The 26,682-nt window shown below is 44.6% G+C and overlaps 1 protein-coding gene and 1 long non-coding RNA gene across 5 annotated transcripts in view; one reads left to right on the plus strand and one right to left on the minus strand.

Annotated features, from left to right (window-relative positions):
• Positions 1-1,336: 1,336 nt before the first annotated feature.
• On the minus strand, positions 1,337-22,304 carry LOC115652008. 3 transcript variants are annotated; one of them, XR_004000509.1, is made up of 4 exons: positions 22,292-22,304; positions 21,771-21,772; positions 2,938-3,791; positions 1,337-2,241 (listed from the first exon to the last, which is right to left on the minus strand). It is a non-coding gene; the product is annotated as an uncharacterized LOC115652008 (long non-coding RNA). The 3 variants fall into 3 exon arrangements; XR_004000508.1 differs by lacking the exons at positions 21,771-21,772; positions 22,292-22,304 and adding an exon at positions 4,660-4,787; XR_004000510.1 differs by lacking the exons at positions 21,771-21,772; positions 22,292-22,304 and adding an exon at positions 3,920-4,078.
• The window catches only part of SLAIN2 (SLAIN motif family member 2), a 62,457-nt gene continuing 40,692 nt past the window's right edge, over positions 4,918-26,682 (plus strand). The window contains exons 1-2 of one of the 2 annotated variants that reach the window (XM_030563438.1): positions 4,918-5,323; positions 23,972-24,120. In XM_030563438.1, the coding sequence (XP_030419298.1) occupies positions 4,959-5,323; positions 23,972-24,120 (514 nt within the window). In that variant the 5' untranslated portion in view covers positions 4,918-4,958. The remainder of the gene's footprint in view (positions 5,324-23,971; positions 24,121-26,682) is intronic. The other variant, XM_030563439.1, reaches the window with a different exon arrangement.

A 26,682-nucleotide genomic window follows, 5' to 3' on the forward strand; every position in this document is an offset into this window, starting at 1 on the left:
TGTGGTTCTGTGGGTCAAAGCAGCTGGGAACCTGCACATTTGGGAACTGCGCCCATGGTTTTTATCCTGGCTTTGAGAGGAGAGTGTGGGTAATTACCTGCTCTTGTAAAACCTGAATTTGTTCCCTCAGTGTCTGTTGCTTTTGTGTGCATGCCAGATGGATGGCAGGAGTGCCCTTTTGTGCTGCAGTTAACTGTTTTTGGGCAACTCCATGTGTTAATGCATCAATTCTAGGTGTTAAACTGGTTAATTTTGGTTTTTTATTTTGAAATTCTTTTTTATTCACTCCCCTGCAATCGAGTCGCAGCTCCTGTCTCCTAATGTGCACTGTTCCATTTTTTGCTTCATCTGACTTACCAATTCAGTAAAAGTATTGTGTGCTACTTTTTCCATCTGTGCACTTACTTGTCCCATTCTGACAGGCACCTGTCTAGGTCCTGGTTTAGGCTGTACCAGAACCTGGCTTTTATCATAAGGTAGTAGCTGCACTGCAGTGGACCCCGCTTCATCTTTTAATTTTACTAGGGCCACCTTTTTCCACTTCTGTCCCCCAGGGTAGCTACCTGAAGCCTGCTGTTGACCACAGATATTTATAACAGGAGACAACACATGCAGTTTTTGTAGGTTCCTTGCAGCTGTTTCCAATGTTTTATTCTGTTTCTGTGACTGTTATCTCTGGGCTGCTTGCCACCCTGCAAGGGCGGGCGGGGGAAGGCATTCCAGGGCTTTGTAGCTTCTTTTGACTCTTTTAACTCTTTCTTTCTTACCGTTACGTGCTCTGCCAATTTTGTGGCATGCTGTATTAACCATTTAACAGTCATGGTTATCATTTGCAATATTTTACATTTTAAGACTACAGTCTCTGCCCTAGCCTCACAAATTACATTATATGTTTCTTCCCCATTATATTTTTTAAACTCTATGGAGATTTGCAGGGAGGGGTTAAGTGGGTTCCCTAGCTCATGGTTGCCTGTCATGTTAGATCGCGATTCCTACAGTGGACAGCTTGCTTACTCACCAGAACAGCCGTCAGGGTCACCAATGTCATCAGATGCTACCGACGTGGTGCTCTGCTCTGTTCAATGTTGATAACAGTCAGATGCATGTGTGTGTGTTCTCCTTGTGTGTTGTCCCAGCTCTGCGCAGATAGCTGCAGATCTCGAGCAAACCACCCAATGACCACAGATTCTAATAAGGTACAAAGGCACCCGGCCAGGTTTATTGTCAAACGAAGCACAGTAATAGTTTCCCGCAGACTCTACAGGACATACTATGAATATGTGCCCCCTGACAATGGACCGGCTCAGTCAGTGGCAGGACTCTCCACTGTCCCCTAGGCCAGACAAAGACGTCCACGCAGGGCTGCATTCTTATACACAGACACAAACAGGTCATTGAACGCACTGAGGGACAGCCCCTCTATGCATTAGGGTGTTGCCTTTCTCCTAGTGCAGATTGGTTCGAACAAATAAGTCTATCCATCATACTGTCTATTCATCGTATTGTCCTTTCATATTGTCTATTCATCATATTGTCCTTTTATACTGTTTTTAGGCTGGGTACTGTCCTGGCATACGTTAATCTTATTAGTGCTTACATGTATATATGCTCTTGCCAATTTCTGTGAGCAATGCCTGCCTCTGGCTCACAGCCTAACTTTGCTTTAGCAACGTCTTGACAATTCCTTCAGTTCAGGCCTCATGCCTCATACCAGGCCTCTGATACCAAGGGTTTATGTCTCAGGGCCTCATCTTACTACAGTAGCTGCAAATCTGCCAATTGCCACTGTGTATTAATTCCAGCAGCAACCATCGTGTGTAGGAGATAAAGATTGATTATCTTTCACAGAGTATATTTTTATTAAATAGCAATAAACACAAAGAAAATGCTTGGTTGAAAGGGATATAACACTGAAGGGCGCTCTCCTGATGGAGGCTCTCATAGCTGTGTGTAACTCCAGCTATCATTTGGAAGCTGTGATCAGGGACTGCAGCATCTCTGTTTGCTCCTCCATCACTTTTATCATCTGTTCCTGGACCACTAAAATTTACTCCTGGCTCTCCTTCCTCTCCTGCCTGTCTATTTTTAAATCTTCATTAGCTGACTCTCTCCATGCCCTTTTTTCTTGCTCTGTGGCGACAGAGGATTGGAGCACCTCCCAAAACATGTCCTCCTTGCTCCTCCTCAGTAGCTTCCTTAGCTGGTGGAGGTGCTCTGCTGGTGTGTAGGGGGCTCTCACATCTGCAGAAGCACAAGAAACAATAAACAGAAGCATGATTGTTAGTGCACTCACCACATCTAATCATAAAATACCACTCTTTCTCACTGTCCTTGGGCAAGCATACAGTTAAGCAAATGCTCTAAACATGGTGAGTTTGGCCAGGAGGCAGGGAGAGGGTTTGAAGATGGAGCAAAGGGTCATGGTGGATTTTTTTAAGGGAATCAGTGCAAGCAACTAGGGACAATATTGTAAATTCTGCCACCATTTTCCACAGACGGGGTCATTGAAGCCAGTATCTCACTCTTGAGGGTGAGTAAGGATGAAAGGGTGCATCTTCTACATGCGTGTGGCTTCAGAGCAGGTCCCTATGCTGCTTGCCTGTATGACATTTTGTTCTCTGCACAAGGGATTGCTGATTAGTGTGGGAAAGTTTCCTGCAGTGGCGGAAGGAACAAACCAGCTTTGCCAAGGAACCTTTGGCAGAGGACGAGCGAGTAGCTCCAGGAAAGTTTCCTAGAGATCTCTCTGGAGGATTCTCATTGCATTAACACACTGTCCTTGTCCACTGTGTGCCTGCACAGGGGCATGGAAAACAGATGCAGACTCAGATAGTCTTTGTACATTTCTGTCCCTTAACCCACTTCTAGCATGTAACAAAGCAAAGGACAGCTCTACCTCATGTAATCAAGCAGCATCAACTCAAAATGTTCACTTACCAGAGGTCCCCTTTCCTGCATCATATGCATCACAGACAGAGCGCTAGGACTGGCTCAAAGCCTCTACCATTGAGAAGAAATCCTGGCTCATCACAGTACCAGATGAACCAGTTGTCTGTCCCATCTCATCCTTCAATCTACTTCTTCTTCCACCACTTCGTCTTTGAGGTTGAGTCAGCTGGCCACTATCTTCAGCCCTGCTGAAGTATTTATGGGGCTCTTGCCAATGGAGATAGGATAGGGTCACCACCGAGAATGGTGTCCAGGTCCTAATAGAAATGGCAGGTCTTTGGCACAGCACCAGAACAATGGTTTAACTCCTCTGCCTTCTGGTACACCTGCCTTAGCTCCTTGATCATCGCACAGCACTGATGCATATCCCATTTGTAGCCCTTATCCATCATGCCACAAGAACTTTGACTATAGGTATCAAAGTTCCTACTGTTGGAGTGGAGCTGGGACTGCACAGTCTCCTCTCCCTACAGACCCAGCAGATTGAACAACTCTGGTGTGCTCCAGGAGGGAGAGCTTTTGCAGTGTGGAACTGCCATGGTCAGCTGGAAAGATGCAACATTAGCTGTCCACACTGAGCAAACAAAGTGGAATTTCAAAAATTCCCAGTCCTTTAAAGAGGAAGGGGCAGATGCCTGTCTACCTGGGTGCAGGGCAGCACAGTTCAAACTGCTGACCAGAGCAGTCAGGCTGGGCATTGTGGGACGCACTGGGAGCCATTTACAACAGCATAACCAAGAAGAGTGTCTGTGTTGATACTTTGTCAATCTAAGTTTGCCACAAAATGCTCTATGCCTCTTGTTGGGGTGGTTTTATTGTCAGCAAAGCTGGATAGTTTTGTCCTAAATAAAGATAAAAGATGAGTTAATTAGTGGAGCCTCAGGATGGGACGAGGCAGCATTTCCGAAAGCACTGGAAGGGTACCATCATGCCACAGTGCATGTTCGGGTGATGGGATAATGCTACTCACTGATGCCAAATGATGAGTATAGTTTAGTAGATGGGGACAGGAAAACAATGGGTGGTAAAGGGAACATTCGCGGCCTTGGGTGTGGAACTGAGTTACACAGACTACTGCCAAAATTACCTCCAGTGCAAATTTTACTTATTTACACCAATACACTTTTCTTTTTCTTTTAATAAAGATTTGTTTTCTACACAACCTCTGTGCTTTGGGGAAGGTGGTAAGTACTGTGTGATCCCAACAATTCTGGATGGGGGCTCAAGCCCGTCTTGTTCGTTTTAAAACGGGTCAGTTGCTCTTTGAGCTAGATCCTCGCTGCTGCGGCGCCACCCCTGGCAGCAGGCCCCCACGGGGGCAGGCAGAACCGCTGCGCAGGGAGGCAGCCGTGCCAGCGAAGGGATGGGGGCACTAATGAGGTGCCGCAGCAACGGCCATTCCTTGGGAACAGGGTGATTTATCACCCCCTCCCCCATCGGCTGCCGGCGGACCCGGCCTCTGACAGCTGCAGAAATCGAAGCGCATCCTGGGGGCCGTTGCCTCGGGGTTCGCGCTCCACTGCCCAAGGCTCCGCAGGCGGCTCTCAGCCCCGCTCGGGGGCAGCGGGAGCGGCGACTACCGGCCAGCGCCCCGCCATGAACTCACCCCCACCATTGTGCCGCCCCCTCCCACGTCACTAGCCCCTTCTCTACGCTACACTTCCGGGGACGCGAGCCTCGCTCTCGGCCCAAGCCCCGCCCCCTGGATACCTCTGTTCCGGACCCGGCTGGATGCCCGGCGCGCGCCTGAGGTCCGCCTGGGGGCGGGGCGCCGGGCAAGATGGCGCCGTTGGCCGGATGTGTGTGTCTCCCTCCCACCGTGGGCTGCCGGCGCAGCTGACGAGGCGGCGGCTCCACTCTAGTCCGGGCCCAGTGGCGGCGCCTCCTCCAGGCCCGGCCATGTAGAGGGGCCCTGGTTGCTTCCCTTCATCCCGGAGACGTGACCGGCCCCTGAGGCAGCCAGCCCCGCGCGGGAGCGAGCCGGCGGCCGGGCGGAGGCCGCCGCCGCCATGGAGGACATTAACTCCAACCTGAACGCGGACGCGGAGGTGCGGAAGCTGCAGGAGCTGGTGAAGAAGCTGGAGAAGCAGAACGAGCAGCTCCGCAGCCGCTCCGGGCCCCCCGCCAGCCCCAAGCGCCTCCCCAGCGGCAGCGGCGCCGCCACCCCTTCCCCGCGGGGGGACCTGCCACTGGCACTGGAGAGCCGCTGCCTTAGCCCCAGGGCCGGGGCCCGTCAGCCGCCCGCCGAGGAGACGCGAGCCGGGTCGGCGGCCGCAGCGGCCGGGGAGGGGGGCAGCTTCCTGGACGAAGTGGAGCCTCTGAGGCCCGACGAGCTGGAGCGCTTGGCCAGCTGCGAGGAGGACGAGACAGGCTGGTGAGCGGATAGGGGGCGGCCCTGGTCGCTGTGCAGCCAGATGCTGGGCATCCGGGGGTCCTGGCTCTCCAGCTCCCGGGGACTGGAGCGCGCTGTTGGGAGCAGCCCTCCCTGGATCCAGCGCTGCTCAGGGGCGAGGTGCAGGGAGCTGAGAGGGGCCATTTATTTATTAAACAGGGGCTAACGTAGGCGTCGTTTTCCCCGACGGTCTGAAGGCAGCCTCGCCCTCTGAGGCTAGAGGGGAGAGACTTACTCTCCTTGAGTCAGTGACACGTAGAAAACTCTCTGCTCTCAGGGACAGACTTTAAAACTGCCCGGTGAATCCCAAGTGAGTCTCTTAGCAGGGGCTGTACACCTCTATTTAGCCATGGAAAAATGGGCTGTGGGGGTGCTTCACTGCTCTGTAGACTTATAGGCTTGGGTGGGAACCTGAGCTGTGGGACACTCCGATCTCACAGGATACTAGAGTTCAGCTCCAGCATAGAGTTAAGGCTGCGTGGCGATAACTTGTGCCCTTCCAGAACATTCAGTTTAGCGAATCTCAGGGAAAATCAGGAAATACAGAGTTAAGGTAAATGCTTATGCAGTCTAACTCTGCCCTGGAGCTGGCAGTAGCAAACAGGAATTACTTGCATGCTCTCCAATCATTTTCTGTTTTAGGTGTCGCTGTACTGAGTGGTGAAGGCAGTAGGTGCAGCAGGTTGTTAGAAATCTGTTTTGAGATGAGGAGATTGGGGAATTAAGTTGAAGTGTGTCAAAGCACTGTGATTGTGATATGAAGAGAACTGGGTCTGAATCCCCCCACGAGTGTGATCAAAGGAAGGAGGTGCATGCATGTCTTGAAGTTCTAGTTTGCATCATTTCAGTACAAAATTGTGTAGTCTGTGTCAAAGCAGGCACTGCAGTGGTCTTATCATGGGTACTGTCAGTCGTGAGATGGGATGTGAAAGCAGTCTGTGGATTTAATGATGGGTAGACAAAAGTATACATTTAGGTAGTATCCTATCTGGAAGTGAGAAGGGTTTGTAAAATTTAAACACCCAATTCATATCCTTTTACAAGTATGGTATTCTATCAATGGAGTGCAAGAATGTGTAATGGGTGTGTTGGAGCATTGCTCACAAGGGGCCTAGCTAAGGTTGCACAAGCATTTATCTTAACTCTGTGTATTTTTTAGTTTTCAGAAGTTTGAGTTTTGCTGAAATCAGTAATGTTAAGCTTGTGAGAGAAGATTGGTGTCTCTTCCCTCCATTCTTTGCAACATGTACCTCTTCCCCCACCTGTCAACGCTTCCAACTCATCCTCCTCTTCTTGTCCCATTAAGCTATTAGTTTACAGCCAGAACACAGCAGCCTATAGCAGGCTCAGAGAGCTTTTAAGTTAACAATTCATCTCAGTGAGATGTTCTCAGCTGAAAGATAACATCCAAAGGAGACATGGCCACGGGTATCATAGGCACAGGAAGGCTCTTCCATTCCAAACAGCCTGACGTTCCCCCCACCCATGCTCCACCTCTAGGCCCCATCTTGCCTGCTGTTCCCTGGGGCAGGCAGGCTGGGGGCTTCTGTGCATCTCCTGGGTCTGCTCTGGCCATGCTGTCTACCCAGTGCTCCTGACCAGAGTGACTCTGGCCCGCCACTTGCCATCCTGCCCAGCGCTGAGGCTGGCAGCTTGGCTGGAGGATGCGCCTTTGGGGATGGGGCAGCTGGCTGGGGGATGCGCCTTTGGGGATGGGGCAGCTGGCTGGGGGTTGGGTGCAGCCCAGGGAGGGCAGGACTATGCTGCCTGGCTCTCTGGTGATCTGGGGCTGGGGCTGCGCTGCCGGGCTCTCTGGCACTCTGGAGCCTGGGGAGTTAGGGCTGTGCTGTCCAGCTTTCTGGTGCTCCGGGGCTTGGACCACGCTGCCTGGCTCTTCAGCACTGTGAGGGCAGCTGGGGGCACTAGCCTGGGGCAGGGGTCAGCGGCCTGTGTGTGTGTGTGTGAGGTGCGCTGGGCTCGGGTGGGTGCAGAAAGGGCAAGGCCTCGGGCAGAAGGGGTGGGGTTGGAGGCTAGCCTCGCCAAACCAGGGTTTCACCTACCAGCCATGGATGGAGATGAATACAGCCTGAAACAATAGCTTGTGATATGTGAACTGCTTCATTCCTTTTAGTGGGGGGTTCTCCCCCCACCCACCCAATGCTGTTAGAGTGTATATGCATCATGCATGTCTTTTCTCTACTCCTCATCCCAGTGTCAACTGTGTGTTCTTGATGCTTGCTCTGAGCATGCTTGTTCCAAGTTCCCCACCCAAAGAGGCAGGGGTTTCCCAGATCCTGTCTCATATGGTGGGGATGTAGAGAGGGGTTCAGATGCCTTTAGAAATACAAGAGATCCAGGATCCCAGCTCCGTTGGTGGTGGTGGGGGGCAGTAGGGAGTGGGGCTTAGACCTGCCCAGAAAGGCAGGCCCCACCCCCAGCTCATGAGGGGGGGTAGAGAAGAGAGGCTTAGGCGCCCTCAGGTCCTGGTGCTTGCACACAAGTAGGGGGAGAGGCTCAGACATTTTAGATCCTTGGGCATGCACACATGGATAGAATGTAGGGCAGACGAGTGACCTGCCATATTCTCCACCTGTCCTCCTTCCACATATGCATCACCTCCCTGATCATCCATCCCCATTTAATCCGTTCCCTCAATCCCTCGCTGCATCCTCAAACCCCTCAACCCATTTTCCTTCCTTCACCCTCTAAAATGTCCTGACCCACCAGCAAACATTTGCATGTCTAATGTTTTTTTTAAAAGAATACTTTGATTGCATCCCCCCAAAATAAAAACAAAAACCGCGACCAGATTTTAGCAATATGCCTTCTGATCTTTTCCAGATTTCTGCCCATAGTAGGACTCAAACTGACACTGGTGGGTGTATAAGGTTAAAAGGTACTGCTTAGTCTGTTGAGCTCAGCCAGCTGGTGTGGAACATTGAAGACTAACAGTCCTGTTAACTCCTCTGTCTGCACATGCTTAGTGTAATCCAGTTGGCATACCACCAAGCACTTCAAAGGCTTCTGCTCCAAACAGATAAAGTCGTTGGCTAATAATTAGTAATTTGATTTTCCTCAGTGGTCTGTTGGATGGCATGCACTCTAGCTTGGTAACTCTCAACTGTTTGAGCTCCAGGTGTGAGGATCTCAACCCTGCTTTAATCCCTATTTGTGATTAAAAAAAATTTGTTGCCAGAATATGTGACTTTTAGTTAAACTGTTTTTTTTGGTCGTTTTTGGAGTGGGGGGTGTATTTCAGGAATCCTTTCTTCAAATGGCCCCAAATTTTGGATCACTGACCAAACCTGATCCCTCATGAGGCACACACAATTTCAGGGCATCTGAGAAACCAACTGATTTTTAGAGCTCTTAGAACAGTTGAGCTTTAAACAGAAAGCTGTCTTAACCTTAATTTAACAGAAGTGCCATTCCATATAATTTAGAGTAACTAGCTTCCACAAGGCAATTGCCTGTCTCTTATGCAATAATCAGAGCTCTGATCCTTCTGTTCCAAAAGAGACCTTTCTTGCTGAGTGTTCATCCTGGTCTTTATTTTGAGAAAAGGACTTGGAAATAGCACTGATACCTGGAGATTCATGGGAGTTTTCATACGGAATCATGGGAATTGTACTGTGCTCATAGGAGTCCTTTTGAAGTCTCCCATAAGCCACTGCTTCGGGGAGCAGTGTCAGGAACTGTGGGGCTAGGTACTCAGGGAGCAGTGAAACTGCAGCGGAGTAGTACAGCTGAAGCATGGACATGAGGCAAAGCTGCAACTAGAATAGCGTGACTAGTGTGGGCTCAGTGCACCAGTGGCACCTAAGGGTAGCATTAGCCTGCAAATGCATCTACCAGTGTTTTTTTTTCCTATGGTTAGAGCCTGTGATTACAAACGCTGACTAGATGAAAAATTTAAGTGAGATCCCCTACTTAACTACAGGTACACTCAGTCAAGAGTAGTCCTGAGAGTGCTCCTTGTGCCTGAGCTGTTTTATGGATACTCAGAGAACATGCCCGCACTTCACTGAAAGTCCTGCCATTGATTTGGAATACCTCAATAAAGTGTACAAAGCATGGTCTGGTGCACTGATCATATACCTGGAAGATGATACGCTAGGTTAATTTAGTAAGCTTGAATTGAGTTGAGGATACACTTACGTTAATTGTAGTCTCACAGTTTTTGAGTGGGTCAGGGCTTGTTTACAGGATAGGGTAATGTGCTTGGGGAGGTGTGGGGGATGTCTGCCTTCTAAAGCACACAAATGTGTCGTGCATTAATTGGCCTTTGTAGACCCTGCTGGTGTGCACTAGTGGTTCCCTAGTTTGCTTTAACATAGTATTGTTTCAAACAGCATTGTGTTAAAGCACATCAGCAGGGCCTACAGGGACCAATTAATGTGCATCAGGTTAGTGTGCTTAGGCTATGTCTACGTTACCACTTTTGTCGGTCAGGAGTAAGGGACACCCCTTACAGACAAATTTTACCACGAAAAGCACTGGTGTGGACTGCGCTATGTTGGTGGGAGATGCTCTGCATCGGTTCAAAAAAGAACTAAAGTTCATGGAGGATAGTCCATCAATGGTTTAGCCAGGATGGGCAGGGGTGGTCCCTTGCCTCTGTTTGCCAGAAGCTGCGAATGGCAGGGGATGAATCACTTGATGATACCTTTCTGTTTATTCCCTCTGGGGCATCTGGCATTGGCCACTGTTGGAAGATCGGATACTGGGCTAGATGGACCTTCGGTCTGACCCAGTATGGCCGTTCTTATGTTTTTATAGCTTGTTGGAGGTGGTTTAATTATGCCAATGGGGAGAGCCCTCTCGTGTAGAAAAGGTCGTAAATGCACTTTGCCAATCTGTAGTCATTTGGATTAAGGCAGGATCTGTTTCTAGCAGTTCATGTCCAGTCAGTGAAGTCACCCTTCTTATTAGTCAATTAGGTTATTGCTATACTTGGATCTGATGTAGAAGACAAATACTTGGATATCTTCTCTATAATTATGACATTCCAATCTGTATGGCCTAAGATCCCTTTGGCACTAGCTTTACAATTTGGAAATTTAAAATTGGTGTCAGAATGAATCATGAAAAGCAGGTTGGACAACTTCACTGGGATACAGAGCCCCAGTTTCCTTAGGGATCAAATAGAATCTTTGAGACATAAGACTGTAAACCAGTACAATACCTAATAGTGCTATCCATTCAGTTGCTAAAATCTAATTATGCCAGTATGATCTCGAACCCATTGTTAAATTCTCTTATTTTCACAGTTTCTGCATTGTGACCTATTAAAAGACAAACTGCTGTTTATCAGATTATATGTGGTACACTAAAGGAACCTGAACTTGCCTTGACATAGAAGTATCTATTTCAGAGGGATTTTTTTTTTCAAATTCAGATAATAGCTAATCAAACCATAGTTGTAATAAGGTAGGAAGAAGTACTTGTGACAGCTGGTATTAGGAGTACAACAGTTGCTTTCAGTTTTCCAGATTAAAGGAGTAGTACCACCAAGTAACTATATTACATGGGGCTTGCAGCTTCTTAACTAAATATTGTAACTTTGTTTGGAGTAAAATAAATGTGTGGAGACTGTAGCAAGAATCTTGAGTAAAAGCAATTTCCTGTTTTTCTCTTTAAGTTCTTCAGCTGCACCAATCATATAGTATCTAAATGCTTTGGATGTTTATATATCATTAAATTGTCAATGTGCTGCCCCGTCCATAATGGAATTTTTAAATGGAATTTTTCCCTGTTGCCTTAATTATAGAATTCTTAATATGCATTTCACACTCCTATACAGTTTGAGCACTGTTAGGTCAGCTTGCATTGGTTCTCATTCTTTTTTGTGTAGATTTAGAGCTTTCTTTCTAGACCAGTAGTTAAGCAGGTGATCTCCTTGAGGAGCCCATACCTGTATTTAAATAAATTCATGGTAACCTTTCACAGCTTTTTCTTTATGGGAAAAATATTGATTTCACCTGCTTTTTCTGCAATAATCAGGTAACATTTGTGGGTTTCTTAAAACATTACATTCAGAAGTACTACTGACTTATTGACATCTACAAAAGACTTTTTAAATATGCAACTCTATTTCTGGTAAACTTCAGTTTCTGCTACAACTTCAATAGATGTTTCCCAGCTGTGTTTTTTCTATCAGTACACTTGAGTAAACTGACATGCTTAGATTTATTTTCATAACTAAAATAGAGTTCTCATGGGATTGTTACTTCATATTCTGCCTAGAGCATGTTCCCTCCCATAGGTTTTATTTTACTACATAGAACTTGAACTGCCAGTACTTGATCTCCCTGCAGCTTTTGATACCGTTTATTGTGCTCACCTCTTCTAAATCTTGTCCTCAGTTGGCTTTCACCGTACTGTCCTCTCCTGATTCTTCTATTTTTCTGACCTTTTCTTCAGTATTTCTCAGCGGATCCTCCTCTTCTCTCCCACTCTTCATGGAAGTTCCTCAATGCTCCATTTTCGACGTCTTTCTCTTCTCACTCTGCAACCTTTGTGTGGATTATTTTATCTATTCAGACTGTCAACTGTCAATTTTATTCCAGTGATTTGCGAATCTACCTTCACTCCTGATTTGTGTCTCAATCCAATCCAGTGTTTCAGCCTATTTGACATCTTCTGGATGTTGTGCTGTCAGTTTCAGAGGCGTAGTCATGTTAGTCTGGATCTGTAAAAAGTGACAGTGTGTCCTGCAGCACCTTATAGACTAACAGACGTAATGGAGCATAAGCTTTCGTGGGTGAATACCCACTTCGTCAGATGCATGTGGTGGAAATTTCCAGAGGCAGATATAAATATGCAGGCAAGAATCAGACTAGAGATAACGAGATTAGTTAAATCAGGGAGAGTGAGGCCCTCTTCTGGTGTGCTGGCCCTGCCCAATACATTCAGCCTCCCTCAGTGGCTTGCTCTCCCCTCCGGCCACCCCAACACACTCACTTTCACTGGGCTTGGGCTGGGGCAGAGGCTTGGGGTGTGATAGGGAGTGAGGGCTCCAGTTGGGGGTGCGGGCTCTGGGGTGGAGCTGGGGATGAGGGGCTTGGAGTGCAGGAGGGGTCTCCAGGCTGGGTGGTGGGGCCAAGGGATTTGGAATGGGGGGGCTACAGGCTGAGGCAGGTGTCTGAGGTGTGAGAGGGGGTATGGACTCTGGGGTTTTGGTGCAGGAGGGGGCTGGAGGGTGGGGCTGAGGAATTCAAAGTGTTGGAGGGGGCTGTGGGTTGGGGTACAGGAAGGGGTGAGGGCTCTGGGATGGGCCAGAGATGAGGGATTCAGAATGCGGGAGGGGACTCTGGGCAGGGGCAGGAGGTTGGGGTGCAAGTGGGGGTGAGGGCTCTGGGGTAGAGCCAGGGATGAGGGCTTTGGGGTGCAGGAGAGGGCTCCAGATTTGGGGGGACTGAAGGCTGGGGCAGAGGGTTGGGGTGCAGGCTTACCTCGCGCGTCTCCCAGTCAGCAGGGCTAAGGCAAATTCCCTGCCTGTCCGGACATCACGTTGTGTGCACACTGGAAGCGGCCACCGGGTCTGGTGCTAGTAGGCAGGGGGAGAGGGAGGGACAGGAGGCTTGGTGTGCGCTGCTGTCACCCACAGGCAGTGCCCCCCAGCTCCCATTGGTTGGGAACTGGCGAATGGGAGTGCAGAGCTTGTGCTTGGGTGGGGGCAGCATGCAGAGCTCTGTGCCTCAACCCCTGGCCTAAGAGCTGGACTTGCTGACCTCTTCCGGGGCACAGCGCCGTGCCTCAGGACAGATAGGGACTAGTCTGCCTTAGCGCCACAGCACCAGCTACTGGACCTGTAACGGTTTGGTTGACGGTGCTGACCGGAGCCGCCAGGGTCTCTTTTTGACCTGGTGTTCTGGTTGAAAACTTGACACTTGGTCACCCTAACTGAAGCCTGAACCTGTCCAAGCCCTTCCACTCCAGGCGAGGGGAGGAGGGAAAGCTCGAGCCCCACCGTCCAGGGCAGGGGGGGCCAAGGCTGAAGTCCAAAGGCTTCAGCTCCAATAAGGGGGCCTGTAACCTGAGCCCCACTGCCCAGTGCTGAAGTCAAAGCCTGAATCCCGCTGCCCAGGGCTGAAGCCCTCAGGCTTAGGCTTTGGGATGAGGGCTTGAGTTTTGGCCGTGGGCCACAGCAACTCTAACACCAGCCCTGGCAAGCCCATTAAAATGGGGTGGCTACAAATTTTGAGGTCCAGACCCACAGTTTGAGAACCCCTGGCACAGGGTGCGAGACCTGCTCCCTGTCCTGCAAAAGTTCATTCTAGTTTCAGCCTGACATGAAGCTAGGAAGAGACATCAGGCAAGTAGTAGAAACTTAATGATGCTGCTTGCTTCCATCAGATCTTAATTCCAGCTTTTATTTTTGTTACTTAGGCCATATCTACACTACAGGTGCTACAGTGGCACAGCTACAGCGCTGCAGCTGTGCTCTGTAATGCATAGTGTAGATGGTTTCTACAGTAACAGAAGGGTTTTTTCCATTACTGTAGGTAATTGATGGGTCTTCAGGCATAGTGCTGAGATGTTTGTGCATGCACTTGAACATGCATTTATGGAGCCTTTCATTGTAGACTGTATTGAGTTTGATCTACAGTAGGTTGTAAAGAATGTCAGTGAAGCCAAACGGCAAATATTAAGATGTCTGTACACTAATGCGAGGAGCCTAGGTAACAAAATGGAGGAACTGGAGCTACTTACTGGTGCAGGAAGTGAAACCGGATATTATAGGGATAACAGAAACATGGCAGAAAAGTAGTCATGACAGGAGTACAGATATTGAAGGCTATGTGCTGTTTAGGAAAGACAGAAATAAAGGCAAAGGTGGTGGAGTAGCATTGTATGTCGATGAGGTTAACTGTAAAGAAATAAGAAGTGATGGAATGGAGAAGACAGAGTCTGTCTGGGCAAAAATCACACTGGGGAAGAAAGCTACTAGAGCCTCCCCTGAGATAGTGCTTGGGGTGTACTACAGACTGCCGGGATCTGATTTGGATATGGATAGAGACCTCTTCAATGTTTTTAATGAAGTAAACATGAATGGGAATTTTGTGATCATGGGAGACATTAACTTCCCAGATACAGACTGGAGGACAAGTGCTAGTAACAGTAATAGGGCTCAGATTTTTCTGGATGTGATAGCTGATGGATTTCTTCACCAAGTAGTTGAAGAACCAACAAGAGGGGATGCCATTTTAGATTTGGTTTTAGTGGGTAGTGAGGACCTCATAGAAGAAATTGTTGTAGGGGACAACTTAGGTTCCAGTGATCATGAGCTAATTCAGTTCAAACTAGATGGAAGGATAAACAAAAATAGATCTGGGACTAGGGTTTTTGACTTCTTAAGGGCTAACTTTAAAGAATTAAGGAAATTAGTTAGGGAAGTGGATTGGACTGAAGAATTTGGGGATCTAAAGACGGAGGAGGCCTGGAATTACTTCAAGTAAAAGCTGCAGAAACTATCAGAAGCCTGCATCCCAAGAAAGGGGGAAAAAATCATAGGCAGGAGTTGTAGACCAAGCTGGATGAGCAAGCATCTCAGAGAGGTGATTAAGAAAAAGCAGAAAGCCTACAAGGAATGGAAGATGGGCGGGATTAGCAAGGAAAGCTACCTTATTGAGGTCAGAACATGTAGGGATAAAGTGAGAAAGGCTAAAAGCCATTTAGAGTTGGACCTTGCAAAGGGAATTAAAACCAATAGTAAAAGGTTTTATAGCCATATAAATAAGAAGAAAACAAAGAAAGAGGAAGTGGGACCACTAAACACTGAGGGTGGAATGGAGGTTAAGGATAACCTAGGTATGGCCCAATATCTAAATAAGTACTTTGCTTCAGTCTTTAATTAGGAGCTTAGGGATAATGGAAGGATGACAAACAGGAATGAGGATTTGGAGGTAGATATTACCACATCTGAGGTAGAAGCCAAACTTGAACAGCTTAATGGGACAAAATCGGAGGGCCCAGATAATCTTCATCCAAGAATATTAAAGGAACTGGCGCATGAAATTGCAAGCCCATTAGCAAGAATTTTTAATGAATCAGTAAACTCAGGGGTTGTACCGTACGCCTGGAGAATTGCTAACATAGTTCCTATCTTTAAGAAAGGAAAAAAAAGTTATTCGAGTAACTATAGGCCTGTTAGTTTGGCATCTGTAGTATGTAAGGTCTTGGAAAAAATTTTGAAGGAGAATGTAGTTAAGGACATTGAGGTCAATGGTAATTGGGACAAATTACAACATGGTTTTGCTAAAGGTAGATCATGCCAAACCAACCTGATCTCCTTCTTTGAGAAGGTAACAGATTTTTTTAGACAAAGGAAACGCAGTGGATCTAATTTACCTCGATTTCAGTGAGGCGTTTGACACTGTTCCACATGGGGAATTATTAGTTAAATTGGAAAAGATGGGGATCAATATGAAAATTGAAAGGTGGATAAGGAGCTGGTAAAAGGGGAGACTACAGTGGGTCATTCTGAAAGGTGAACTGTCAGGCTGGAAGGAGGTTACTAGTGGAGTTCCTCAGGGATTGGTTTTGGGGCCAATCTTATTTAACCTTTTTATTACTGACGTTAGCACAAAAAGCGGGAATGTGCTAATAAAGTTTGTGGATGACACACAGTTGGGAGATATTGCTAACGCAGAGAAGGACTAGGATATCATACAGGAAGATCTGGATGACCTTGTAAACTGGAGTAATAGTAATAGGATGAAATTTAATAGTGAAAAGTGCAAGGTCATGCATTTAGGGATTAATAACAAGAATTTTAGTTATAAATTGGGGACACATGAGTTGGAAGTAACAGAGGAGGAGAAGGGCCTTGGAGTATTGGTTAATCACAGGATGACTATGAGCTGTCAATGGGATATGGCCGTTAAAAAAGCTAATGCGGTTTTAGGATGCATCAGGCAAGGTATTTCCAGTGGAGATAAGGAGGTGTTAGTACCGTTATACAAGGCACTGGTGAGACCTCATCTGGAACGTTGTGTGCAGTTCTAGTCTCCCATGTTTAAGAAGGCTGAATTCAAACTGGAACAGGTTCAGAGACGGGCTACTAAGATGATCCGAGTAATGGAAAACCTGTCTTATGAAAGGAATCTCAAAGAGATTGTTTAGCCTAACCAAAAGAAGGTTGAGGGGGGATATGATTGCTCTTTATAAATATATCAGAGGGATAAATATTAGGGAGGAAGAGGAATTATTTAAGCTTAGTACCAATGTGGACAGAAGAACAAATGGATATAAACTGGACACTAGGAAGTTTAGACTTGAAATTAGATGAAGATTTCTAACCATTAGAGGAGTGAAGTTCTGGAACAGCCTTCCAAGGGGAGTAGTGGGGGCAAAAGACATATCTGGCTTTAAGACTAAGCTTGATAAGTTTATGGAAGGGATGGTCTGATGGGATAGCCTAATTCTGGCAATTAATTTGGCAATTGATCTTTGATTATCAGCAGGTAAGTATGCCCAGTGGTCTGTGATGGAATGTTAGATGGGATGGGATCTGAGTTACTACAGAGAACTCTTTTTCCTGGGTGCTGGCTGGTGAGTCTTGCCCACATGCTCAGGGTTTAACTGATTGCCATATTTGGGGTCGGGAAGGAATTTTCCTCCAGGGCAGATTGGCAGAGGCCCTGGAGATTTTTCACCTTCCTCTGCAGCATAGGGCACGGGTCACTTGCTGGAGGATTCTCTGCAGCTTGAGGTCTTCAAACCACAATTTGAGGACTTCAGGAACTCGGACATAGGTTAGGAGTTTGTTATAGAAGTGGATGGGTGAGATTGTGTGGCCTGCTTTGTGCAGGAGGTCAGACTAGATGATCATAATGGTTCCTTCTGACCTTAAAGTCTATGAACTTTTGCAGTTGCCACATTTCCCCGATTGATAATGCCAGTTCCATTCCTAGAAGTAGCTTCTCCAGAAGTATTTCGGAGGAAAAACAGATCATATAGTTATATCATACGATAATACTCTTTCCATTCCAATGATACTTCAGGAGGATGTTAAATAGCAGCTACTGAAGTTAGACATTTTTAAATCAGCAGGTTTAGATAATTAGCATCCGGGAGTTGTAAAATATGTGGGTAAGCAGCTAGCTGGACCATTAATGTCAATTTTTCAATAAGTCTCAGAACACCAGGAATGTTCCAGATAACTGGAAGAAAGCTAATGTCGTGCCAATATTTAAAAAAGGTAAAACATGATGACCTGGATAGTTATAGGCCTATCAGTCTGACATCAATCCTGAGCAAGATAATGGAGGAGCAACTGATACAGGACTTGATTAATGAAGTATGAAAGGAAGATAATATAATTAATGCCAATCAACGTGGGTTTCTGGAAAAAAGATTTTGTCAAACTAACTTGATATCTGTTTTGATGAGTTTACAAATTTGGTTGATAAAGGTAATAGACTTCTGTCAGGTGTTTAACTTGGCGTTGCATGACATTTTGAATAAAAAGTCTGAAAGATATTAAATGGATTAAAAGCTAGCAAACTGAAAGGTCTCAAAATATAATTGTAAATGGAGAATCATCATCGAATGGGTGTGTTTTTAGAGGGGCCCCACAGGAATCAGTTCTTGGCCTTATGCTGTTTAACATTTTTGTTAATGACCTGGAAAAAAACACTGAATCATCAGTGGTAGTTTGCAGATAACACAAATTGGAGAAGTGGTAAATAATGAAGAAGGTCACTGATAGAGAGGGATCGGAATTACTTGGTAAGCTGGGCGCATGCAAACCATACACTTTAATATGATTAAATATATACATCTAGAAACAATGAATGTAGGTCAGACTTGCACGATGTGGGGGATTCTATCCTGGGAATCAGTGACTGTCATGGTATAATTCCCCACTCTGAACCTTAGCGTCCAAAAGATGCATTCCTCTAAGCTCAGTTACCAGCTTAGAACCTGTAGCGCTGCCACCAACCAGGAATTCCAGTGCCTGGTACACTCTGGTCCCCCCAAAACCTTGCCCGGGGACCCCCAAGACCCAGACCCTCTGGATCTTAACACAAGGAAAGTAAACCCTTTCCCTCACCATTGCCTCTCCCAGGCTTCCCCTCCCTGGGTTACCCTGGAAGATTACTGTGATTCAAACTTCTTGAATGTTAAAACAGAGAGGAAAATGCACCTTCTCCCCTCCTTCTCTCTTCCCCTCCCAGATTCTCCCTGAGAGAGACGGTAATCCTAACACAGAGAGAAATTAGCCTCTCTCTCCCCCTTCCCTCCTTTCTCCCCACCAGTTCCCTGGTGGATCCAGACCCAGTCCCCTGGTGTCTCACCAGAATAAAAAAAAATCAGGTTCTTAAACAAGAAAAGCTTTTAATTAAAGAAAGAAAAAACAGTAAAAATTATCTTTGTAAATTTAAGATGGAATATGTTACAGGGTTTTTCAGCTATAGACACTGGGAATACCCTCCCAGCCTAAGTATTCAAGTACAAATTAAAATCCTTTCAGCAAAATATAAATTTGAACTCCTTTCAACCAAATACACATTTGCAAATAAAGAAAACAAACATAAGCCTAACTTGCTTTATCTACCTAGTACTCGCTGTTCTGAACTTATAAGAGCCTGTATTGGAGAGATTGGAGAGAAACCTGGTTGCACGTCTGGTCCCTCAGAGCCCCCAGAGTGAACAACAACCAAAAACTAACAGCACACACACAAACTTCCCTCCCTCAAGATTTGAAAGTATCCTGTCCCCTGATTGGTCCTCTGGCAGGTGACAGCCAGGCTCACTGAACTTAACCCTTTATAGGCAAAAGAGACATGAAGTACTTCTGTTCTATTAACCCTTGACTGTCTGTTTATGACAGTGACACTGAAAAAGATTTGGGGATCATGGTAGCTAACAGCTGAATATGTGCTCCCAGTGTGACACTGTGTCCAAAAGGGCTAATGCAGTCCTTGAGTGTATGGATATAAAAGCAGGGGACTCTTGGATAGGAGTATTTGAAACTGGTGTGACTGCTGCTGGAATATTATGTCCAGTTTGGTGTCTACAGTTCAAGAAGGATGTTGATAATTTGGAGAGGGTTCAGAGAAGAGCCATGAGAATGATTAAATCAGGGGTAGGCAACCTATGGCACCTGCATCAAAGGCAGCACGTGAGTTGATTTTCAGTGGTACTCACACAGCACAGGTCCTGGCCATTGGTCTGGGGGGCTCTGCATTTTAATTTTAAATGAAGCTTCTTAAACATTTTAAAAACCTTTATTTACTTTACATACAACAATAGTTTAGTTATATATTATAGACTTATAGAAAGAGACCTTCTAAAAACATTAAAATGTATTACTGGCACAGAAAACCTTAATTTAGAGTGAATAAATGAAGACTCAGCACACCACTTCTGAAAGGTTGCCGACCTGGATTAAATCATTAGAAAACATGCCTTATAGTGACAGATTTAAGGCGCTCAATCTATTTAGCTTAACAAAGAGATGGTTAAGAGGTGTCTTGATTATAGTCTATAAGTACCTGCAAGGGGAACATGTATTTAATAATGGGCTTTTCAGTCTAGCAGAAAAAAGTTTAATACAGTCCGATGGCTAGAAGTTGTAGCTAGACAAATTCAGATCAGAAGTCAAGCATAAATGTTTAACAGTGAGAGTAATTAACCATTGGAATAATTTACTAAGGGTCATGGTGGATTTTCCATCACTGACCATTTTTAAATCAGGATTGGATGTGTTTCTAAAAGCTATGCTCTAGGAATTATTTTGGGGAAGTTCTATGGCCTGTGTTATACAGAAGGTCAGACTAGATGATCTCGGTGGTTCCTTCTGGCCTTGGAATCTATGGAATTTGGCTGAAGCATGTTGACAAATTGGCAAAGAGCTTGTGATATTTATTAAGGCCACAATGTCTTTACATTTATAGTGATTATGCCCAGGGAAGGGATGTATCAGATATTAAATTGAATGGTGGTAGAACACAGTTCATGGCAATCAGAGCTGTGATTAGAGCACAAGAGTCCTTTGTTCTCTGTCCTATGCTATGCTGCTTCAGATTATGTTGAGCTGCCCTTTCTTATGGGCAGAGTGTGTGCAAGCTGCTCAGCTGTCTAGAAGAGAATTATAGCAGCTGTAGTGCTGCCAGTGGTTCCTCCACCCCTAATGACCACTGATCTGAGGCCCTCAACTCAAAAAATTTTTTGCCAATGCCTTTACGTTTACAGAACTAGAAGACCGTTCTAGTGGGTAGTATGAATCATCTGTAAGGATACCAAATAGTCACAGATGTGATGGATTCTGTGACTTTAACAAATGTCTGTGACTTCTTCGGCTTCAGCTCCCACAGCTGGGACTGTCAGCCCTTGTGGTGGTCAGCCCCTTCAGGTTCCTCACCTCCCATTATTTTTAATAAAAGTTGCAGATGGGTTGCAGGCTTCCGTGAAGTTTTGTTTATTGCTTGCGACCTGTTCATGACTTTTTCTAAAAATAATCGTGACAAAATCTTAACCTTAATCACCGTCACCTTTAGGAAGAATCAGGGATAAACTGTTAACCCCAATAAATGTTTAGAAATGCGCATTTTAACTCACATTTATTTCTTTCACAAGGAAAAGAGTTTTGTCTTTTTTTTTCTCCCTAAAGCCCTTATTTTCTCAACCTGTATCTGCAGGGCTTGCAAGCCTCAAATCTTGTCTTTGAATATAGAATCTTTGCTTAAGAATTAACTTATTTAGACTTACATTAATGTTTATGTAATAGTTTGCACTGTCACCTGAATTGTCACAGTCTCCACAGCATCAAGTTGTAATGTCGCAAGATTGATATTAAATGGAGAGCAACTTTGATCTCATATGTCTTTCCCTTTTGTAATTGTAGGATTAACCTACTGACACTGTTTATGCCCAGAGAAGGCATGTATCAGATATTAAACTAAATAGTGGTGTTACACAGTTCATGGCGATATGAGAGACATTCCTTTATGATCTTTCATCTGGTGGAGAAATACAGTGTGTCTTAGTTCCTTCATCTGTAAGTTTAAACCAGTCTACCAGGATGCTGAACTTTTAGTAAATGAATGTAAATTTTGACTTCCAGTATTCAGGTATTAATTAAAATGAAACACTGACTAGAATCATGAACAAAATAATTCAGGAGACCAAAAGAGCTCCTAAAATAGAATATACAATGTCCCAAGTAGTATTTAGCTGCAAAAAGAACCCTCTTTTGGTATTGCCAACTGAGCATTTAGAATCTCAGAAAGTAGCAGAACAGTCAAATCAGTTTTTGTATTCTGTCTCTATTTTGCAGTATGCCTGTTTTATGTAAATATGGTAAATAACATCACTTCATAGGAAAGGGACCTAGTACTCCTTTCCCCTCTGATTTATGAAAAACTGGTAGATAACACTATGATGCTTACCCTATTGTATATGGAAAAACAATTAAAACATCTCTTAGGGAGAAGTGGCTTAAAGCATGCTTTAAAAAAAAATTGGTCTGCGCATTCATTAGTGAGGGGTTTTTGTACCCATCCCTTCAGAAGGTCCACATAGGGAATGTCAATTTCAGTATAGTAAACCTTTGTAAAGTTCATCAGCTCTATTCAACCAAGGCCATGACTACACTGACGCTTTACAGCGCTGCAACTTTCATGCTCAGGGGTGTGAAAAAAACACCCCTCTGAGTGCTGCAAGATACAGGGCTGTAAAGCCTCAGTGTAAACAGTGCCGCAGCACTGGGAGCGCGGCTCCCAGCACTGCAAGCTACACCCGTAGAGGATGTGCAGCGCTGGGAGAGCTCTCTTCAAAGCGCTGCCGCGGCAGCGCTCTGAAGTGCAAATGTAGCCGTATCCCAAGTTTTGAAACCTTGGCTGAGGAAAAGTCAGTTAATTTTTCTCTTCTGCTAGAGCTATGAAAAGTAATTACTGTGTTGCTGATGTAATTGGCCCAAAGGAAATGGGAATTTTTGACCATCTGTTTTGTATAGAAGAGTGGCTAAGTTAGCTGTCATATGTTCCTAAACTATAATACTTAAGTTGGAATTCTGTTTAGTTGGAATGTAAAGGCTATCATTAGATAAATAGTTGATGGTAATGCAAGTCCTTATTCCATTATTTATTTCTGTGTGTATGTATTTAGACTCTTGCAGCAGCAAAAGCTAGAGTTAAGGTTGCAAGTTGACTTCTATCGATATCCTGTAATTCATAACTTTCTTTTTTCTTTAGGGCTAAAACTTTCAAAGTTTGGTTTTAACCTAAAGATGAGGTGATGATGTCTGATTTAAATCTTCACTATGCGGGGTATATGTCTGGGAAATAACATTTTCCCTTGGGAATTTTTTTGGGGTGAAAAATACTCGGATGGTTGAACTTAAATTCAAACGTATGGTTAATCCTCAGTGAAGAATAGTTTCATCTTCGGTTCAAAAAGATAATGTTGAGGTTTGTTTATATAAAAGCATAACTGAACATTGTTTTATGTGCAAGGGCACTACAATATTTTATACTTTAGCTATGTACCTTTGGTACCGTGATGCCCAACTTTATAGCCTCACTACTTGGTTATTCTGTGGTTACCAGTTGCTGCAGCTTAATGTATGCAGATGTATAAAAGCAGCTCCACAACTCTTTGAAGCTTTCTTTCCTTTTTCTTAAAGTTAATGCCGCTTTAAGGCCAAACCCATAAATGCATAAATCAGGATTTCCATATCACAATTAATATGCCCACATTACTAAACCTGATCTGAAGATAGATTTTTTTTTTCTTTAAAGTAACTGGCAAATGTGTTTTCAGTTTTTAAAAGACTTGAAAATTTGACCTGGTTATAAAATGGCATAGTTTGTATGCAATTCTTTGTACGCTAAGTTGGTATAAAAAGTAACAATGCCTCTGATTTTCAGATAACAGTAGAAATTGGTGGGAGATATAGGTGCTTAGCATATCTGAAAATCAAATCCAGTATATCTGTATGTTATCTACTGAGCTTCTACTATGTAATATGAATTTCACTTTCTATACTACAGATCTTTTCTGGCATTGCTATGTTGGTCATGGGTGTGAAGAGGTGTGATCTTGGACTAACACAGCTGTGCTGGCAAATGCCCCTAGAGTAGACACAGTTATGGTGGGAAAACTGCACTTTTGCCAGTATAGCTCATCTTGCTTGGAGGGTGGGAATGGGGTTGGGGTTGGAAAAAAGCAACAGAAGAACAGTTTTGCTGGTATAAGCCACGCCTGCACTACGGGCACTTTGACAGTGTAGTTAGCAAAGCACTCCTAGCGTAGACCTGACCTAGGTTTGTCAGATACCTCTTTTACACCACTTTAAGGGCATCGTAAGTATTTACCACAATTTTTAAAAATTCTTCCTGCTTATTTTTTGGAAGCTAGATAACTTTCCTCAGCTTTATTTGTATGTTGTGATTGTAGTGGCTGTGCTCTTGGGTATTGGATGATTCTCTTTCTTTAGAGTATTTGGAAGAAGGATGATAACACCACATTGACTTTACGAATGAACAAAGTAAATGTGCAGTTTGTCTACCAATGCTGACTTGTGCTCCCCTTTGGTAGCTGAGAACAAAAATTGCATAGTCTCTAGTATTTCCTTAAAATGCCCACTTACCTAACATCATGTAATTTTTCCTCTCTTAGGTTATATACATCACCAAAGAAGAAGTTGACTCCAGTGCAGAAATCTGTTAGTCCATTAGTTTGGTGCAGGCAGGTACTCGATTATCCAAGTCCTGATATTGAATGTGCTAAAAAATCACTGATCCACAGGCTTGAACAGATGATGTCAGGTGAGTTCATGCATCAGCACGTGTGTTGACATTGTGTTTTTACATTTTAACATCAAACCTTGTTTTAGAATAAATATACATTATCTGTATTCTGCCAGCGATTTGAGGGTTGGAGGAGTTTCTTCAATTTTAAGATTTTCTTAACGTTTCTCAGATGGCAGTTCACTCTCTACTTATGTTTTGGGCCAGATAAATAGAAGAGAGGAAGACGCAATAGACCATGTGAATCATGATTCCAGTAGTTTATGCCTCCTGAGTAGTGATATTTTGGCCAGTTTCTGCTTCTTCTCAAGCCATAAAACTTCTTTTTAAAAAAGTCCAACTGCTTAATCTGGAATTTGTCTGTTGCCTTAGTGATGGAATGGACAAGACAGAGTCTTTCTGGGCAAAAATCACACTGGGAAAGAAAGCTACTAGAGCCTCCCCTGAGATAGTGCTTGGGGTGTGCTACAGGCTGCTGGGATCTGATCTGGATATGGATAGAGACCTCTTCAATATTTTTAATGAAGTAAACACGAATGGGAATTGTGTGATCATGGGAGACTTTAACTTCCCAGATATAGACTGGAGGACAAGTGCTAGCAAGAATAATAGGGCTCAGATTCTTCTGGATGTGATAGCAGATGGATTTCTTCACCAGGTAGTTGAAGAACCAACAAGAGGGGATGCCATTTTAGATTTGGTTTTGGTGAGTAGTGAGGACCTCATAGAAGAAATGGTTGTAGGGGACAACCTAGGTTCCAGTGATCATGAGCTAATTCAGTTCAAACTAGATGGAAGGATAAACAAAAATAGATCTGGGACTAGGGTTTTTGACTTCTCAAGGGCTAACTTTAAAGAATTAAGGAAATTAGTTAGGGAAGTGGATTGGACTGAAGAATTTGGGGATCTAAAGGCGGAGGAGGCCTGGAATTACTTCAAGTAAAAGCTGTAGAAACTATCAGAAGCCTGCATCCCAAGAAAGGGGGAAAAAATCATAGGCAAGAGTTGTAGACCAAGCTGGATGAGCAAGTATCTTAGAGAGGTGATTAAGAAAAAGCAGAAAGCCTACAAGGAATGGAAGATGGGCGGGATTAGCAAGGAAAGCTACCTTATTGAGGTCAGAACATGTAGGGATAAAGTGAGAAAGGCTAAAAGCCATTTAGAGTTGGACCTTGCAAAGGGAATTAAAACCAATAGTAAAAGGTTTTATAGCCATATAAATAAGAAGAAAACAAAGAAAGAGGAAGTGGGACCACTAAACACTGAGGGTGGAATGGAGGTTAAGGATAACCTAGGTATGGCCCAATATCTAAATAAGTACTTTGCTTCAGTCTTTAATTAGGAGCTTAGGGATAATGGAAGGATGACAAACAGGAATGAGGATTTGGAGGTAGATATTACCACATCTGAGGTAGAAGCCAAACTTGAACAGCTTAATGGGACAAAATCGGAGGGCCCAGATAATCTTCATCCAAGAATATTAAAGGAACTGGCGCATGAAATTGCAAGCCCATTAGCAAGAATTTTTAATGAATCAGTAAACTCAGGGGTTGTACCGTACGACTGGAGAATTGGTAACATAGTTCCTATCTTTAAGAAAGGAAAAAAAAGTTATTCGAGTAACTATAGGCCTGTTAGTTTGGCATCTGTAGTATGTAAGGTCTTGGAAAAAATTTTGAAGGAGAATGTAGTTAAGGACATTGAGGTCAATGGTAATTGGGACAAATTACAACATGGTTTTGCTAAAGGTAGATCGTGCCAAACCAACCTGATCTCCTTCTTGGAGAAGGTGACAGATTATTTAGACAAGGAAATGCAGTAGATCTAATTTACCTCAATTTCAGTAAGGCATACGACACGGTTCCACATGGGGAATTATTAGTTAAATTGGAAAAGATGGGGATCAATATGAAAATTGAAAGGTGGATAAGGAACTGGTTAAAGGGGAGACTCCAACGGGTCATACTGAAGGGTGAAGGAGGCTGGAAGGAGGTTACTAGTGGAGTTCCTCAAGAATCAGTTTTGGGACCAATATTATTATTACTGACCTTGGCACAAAAAGTGGGAATGTGCTAATAAAGTTTGCGGATGACACAAAGCTGGGGGGTATTGCTAACACAGAAGGACCGGGATATCATACAGGAAGATCTGGATGACCTTGTAAACTGGAGTAATAGTAATAGGATGAAATGTAATAGTGAAAAGTGCAAGGTCATGCACTGAGGGATTAATAATAAGAATTTTAGATATACATTGGGGATACATCAGTTGGAAGCAACAGAGGAGGAGGAGGACCTTGGAATATTGGTTGATCACAGGATGACTATGAGCCACCAATGTGATATGGCCGTTAAAAAAGCTAATGCAGTTTTAGGATGCATCAGGCAAGGTATTTCCAGCGGAGATAAGGAGGTGTTAGTACCGTTATTTAAGGCACTGGTGAGACCTCATCTGGAATACTGTGTGCAGTTCAGGTCTCCCATGTTTAAGAAGGCTGAATTCAAACTGGAACTGGTTCAGGGACGGGCTACTAAGATGATCCGAGGAATGGAAAACCTGCCTTATGAAAGGAGACTCAAA

Source organism: Gopherus evgoodei, chromosome 5, assembly GCF_007399415.2.
Source record: "Gopherus evgoodei ecotype Sinaloan lineage chromosome 5, rGopEvg1_v1.p, whole genome shotgun sequence".
Lineage (NCBI taxonomy): Eukaryota > Metazoa > Chordata > Testudines > Testudinidae > Gopherus > Gopherus evgoodei.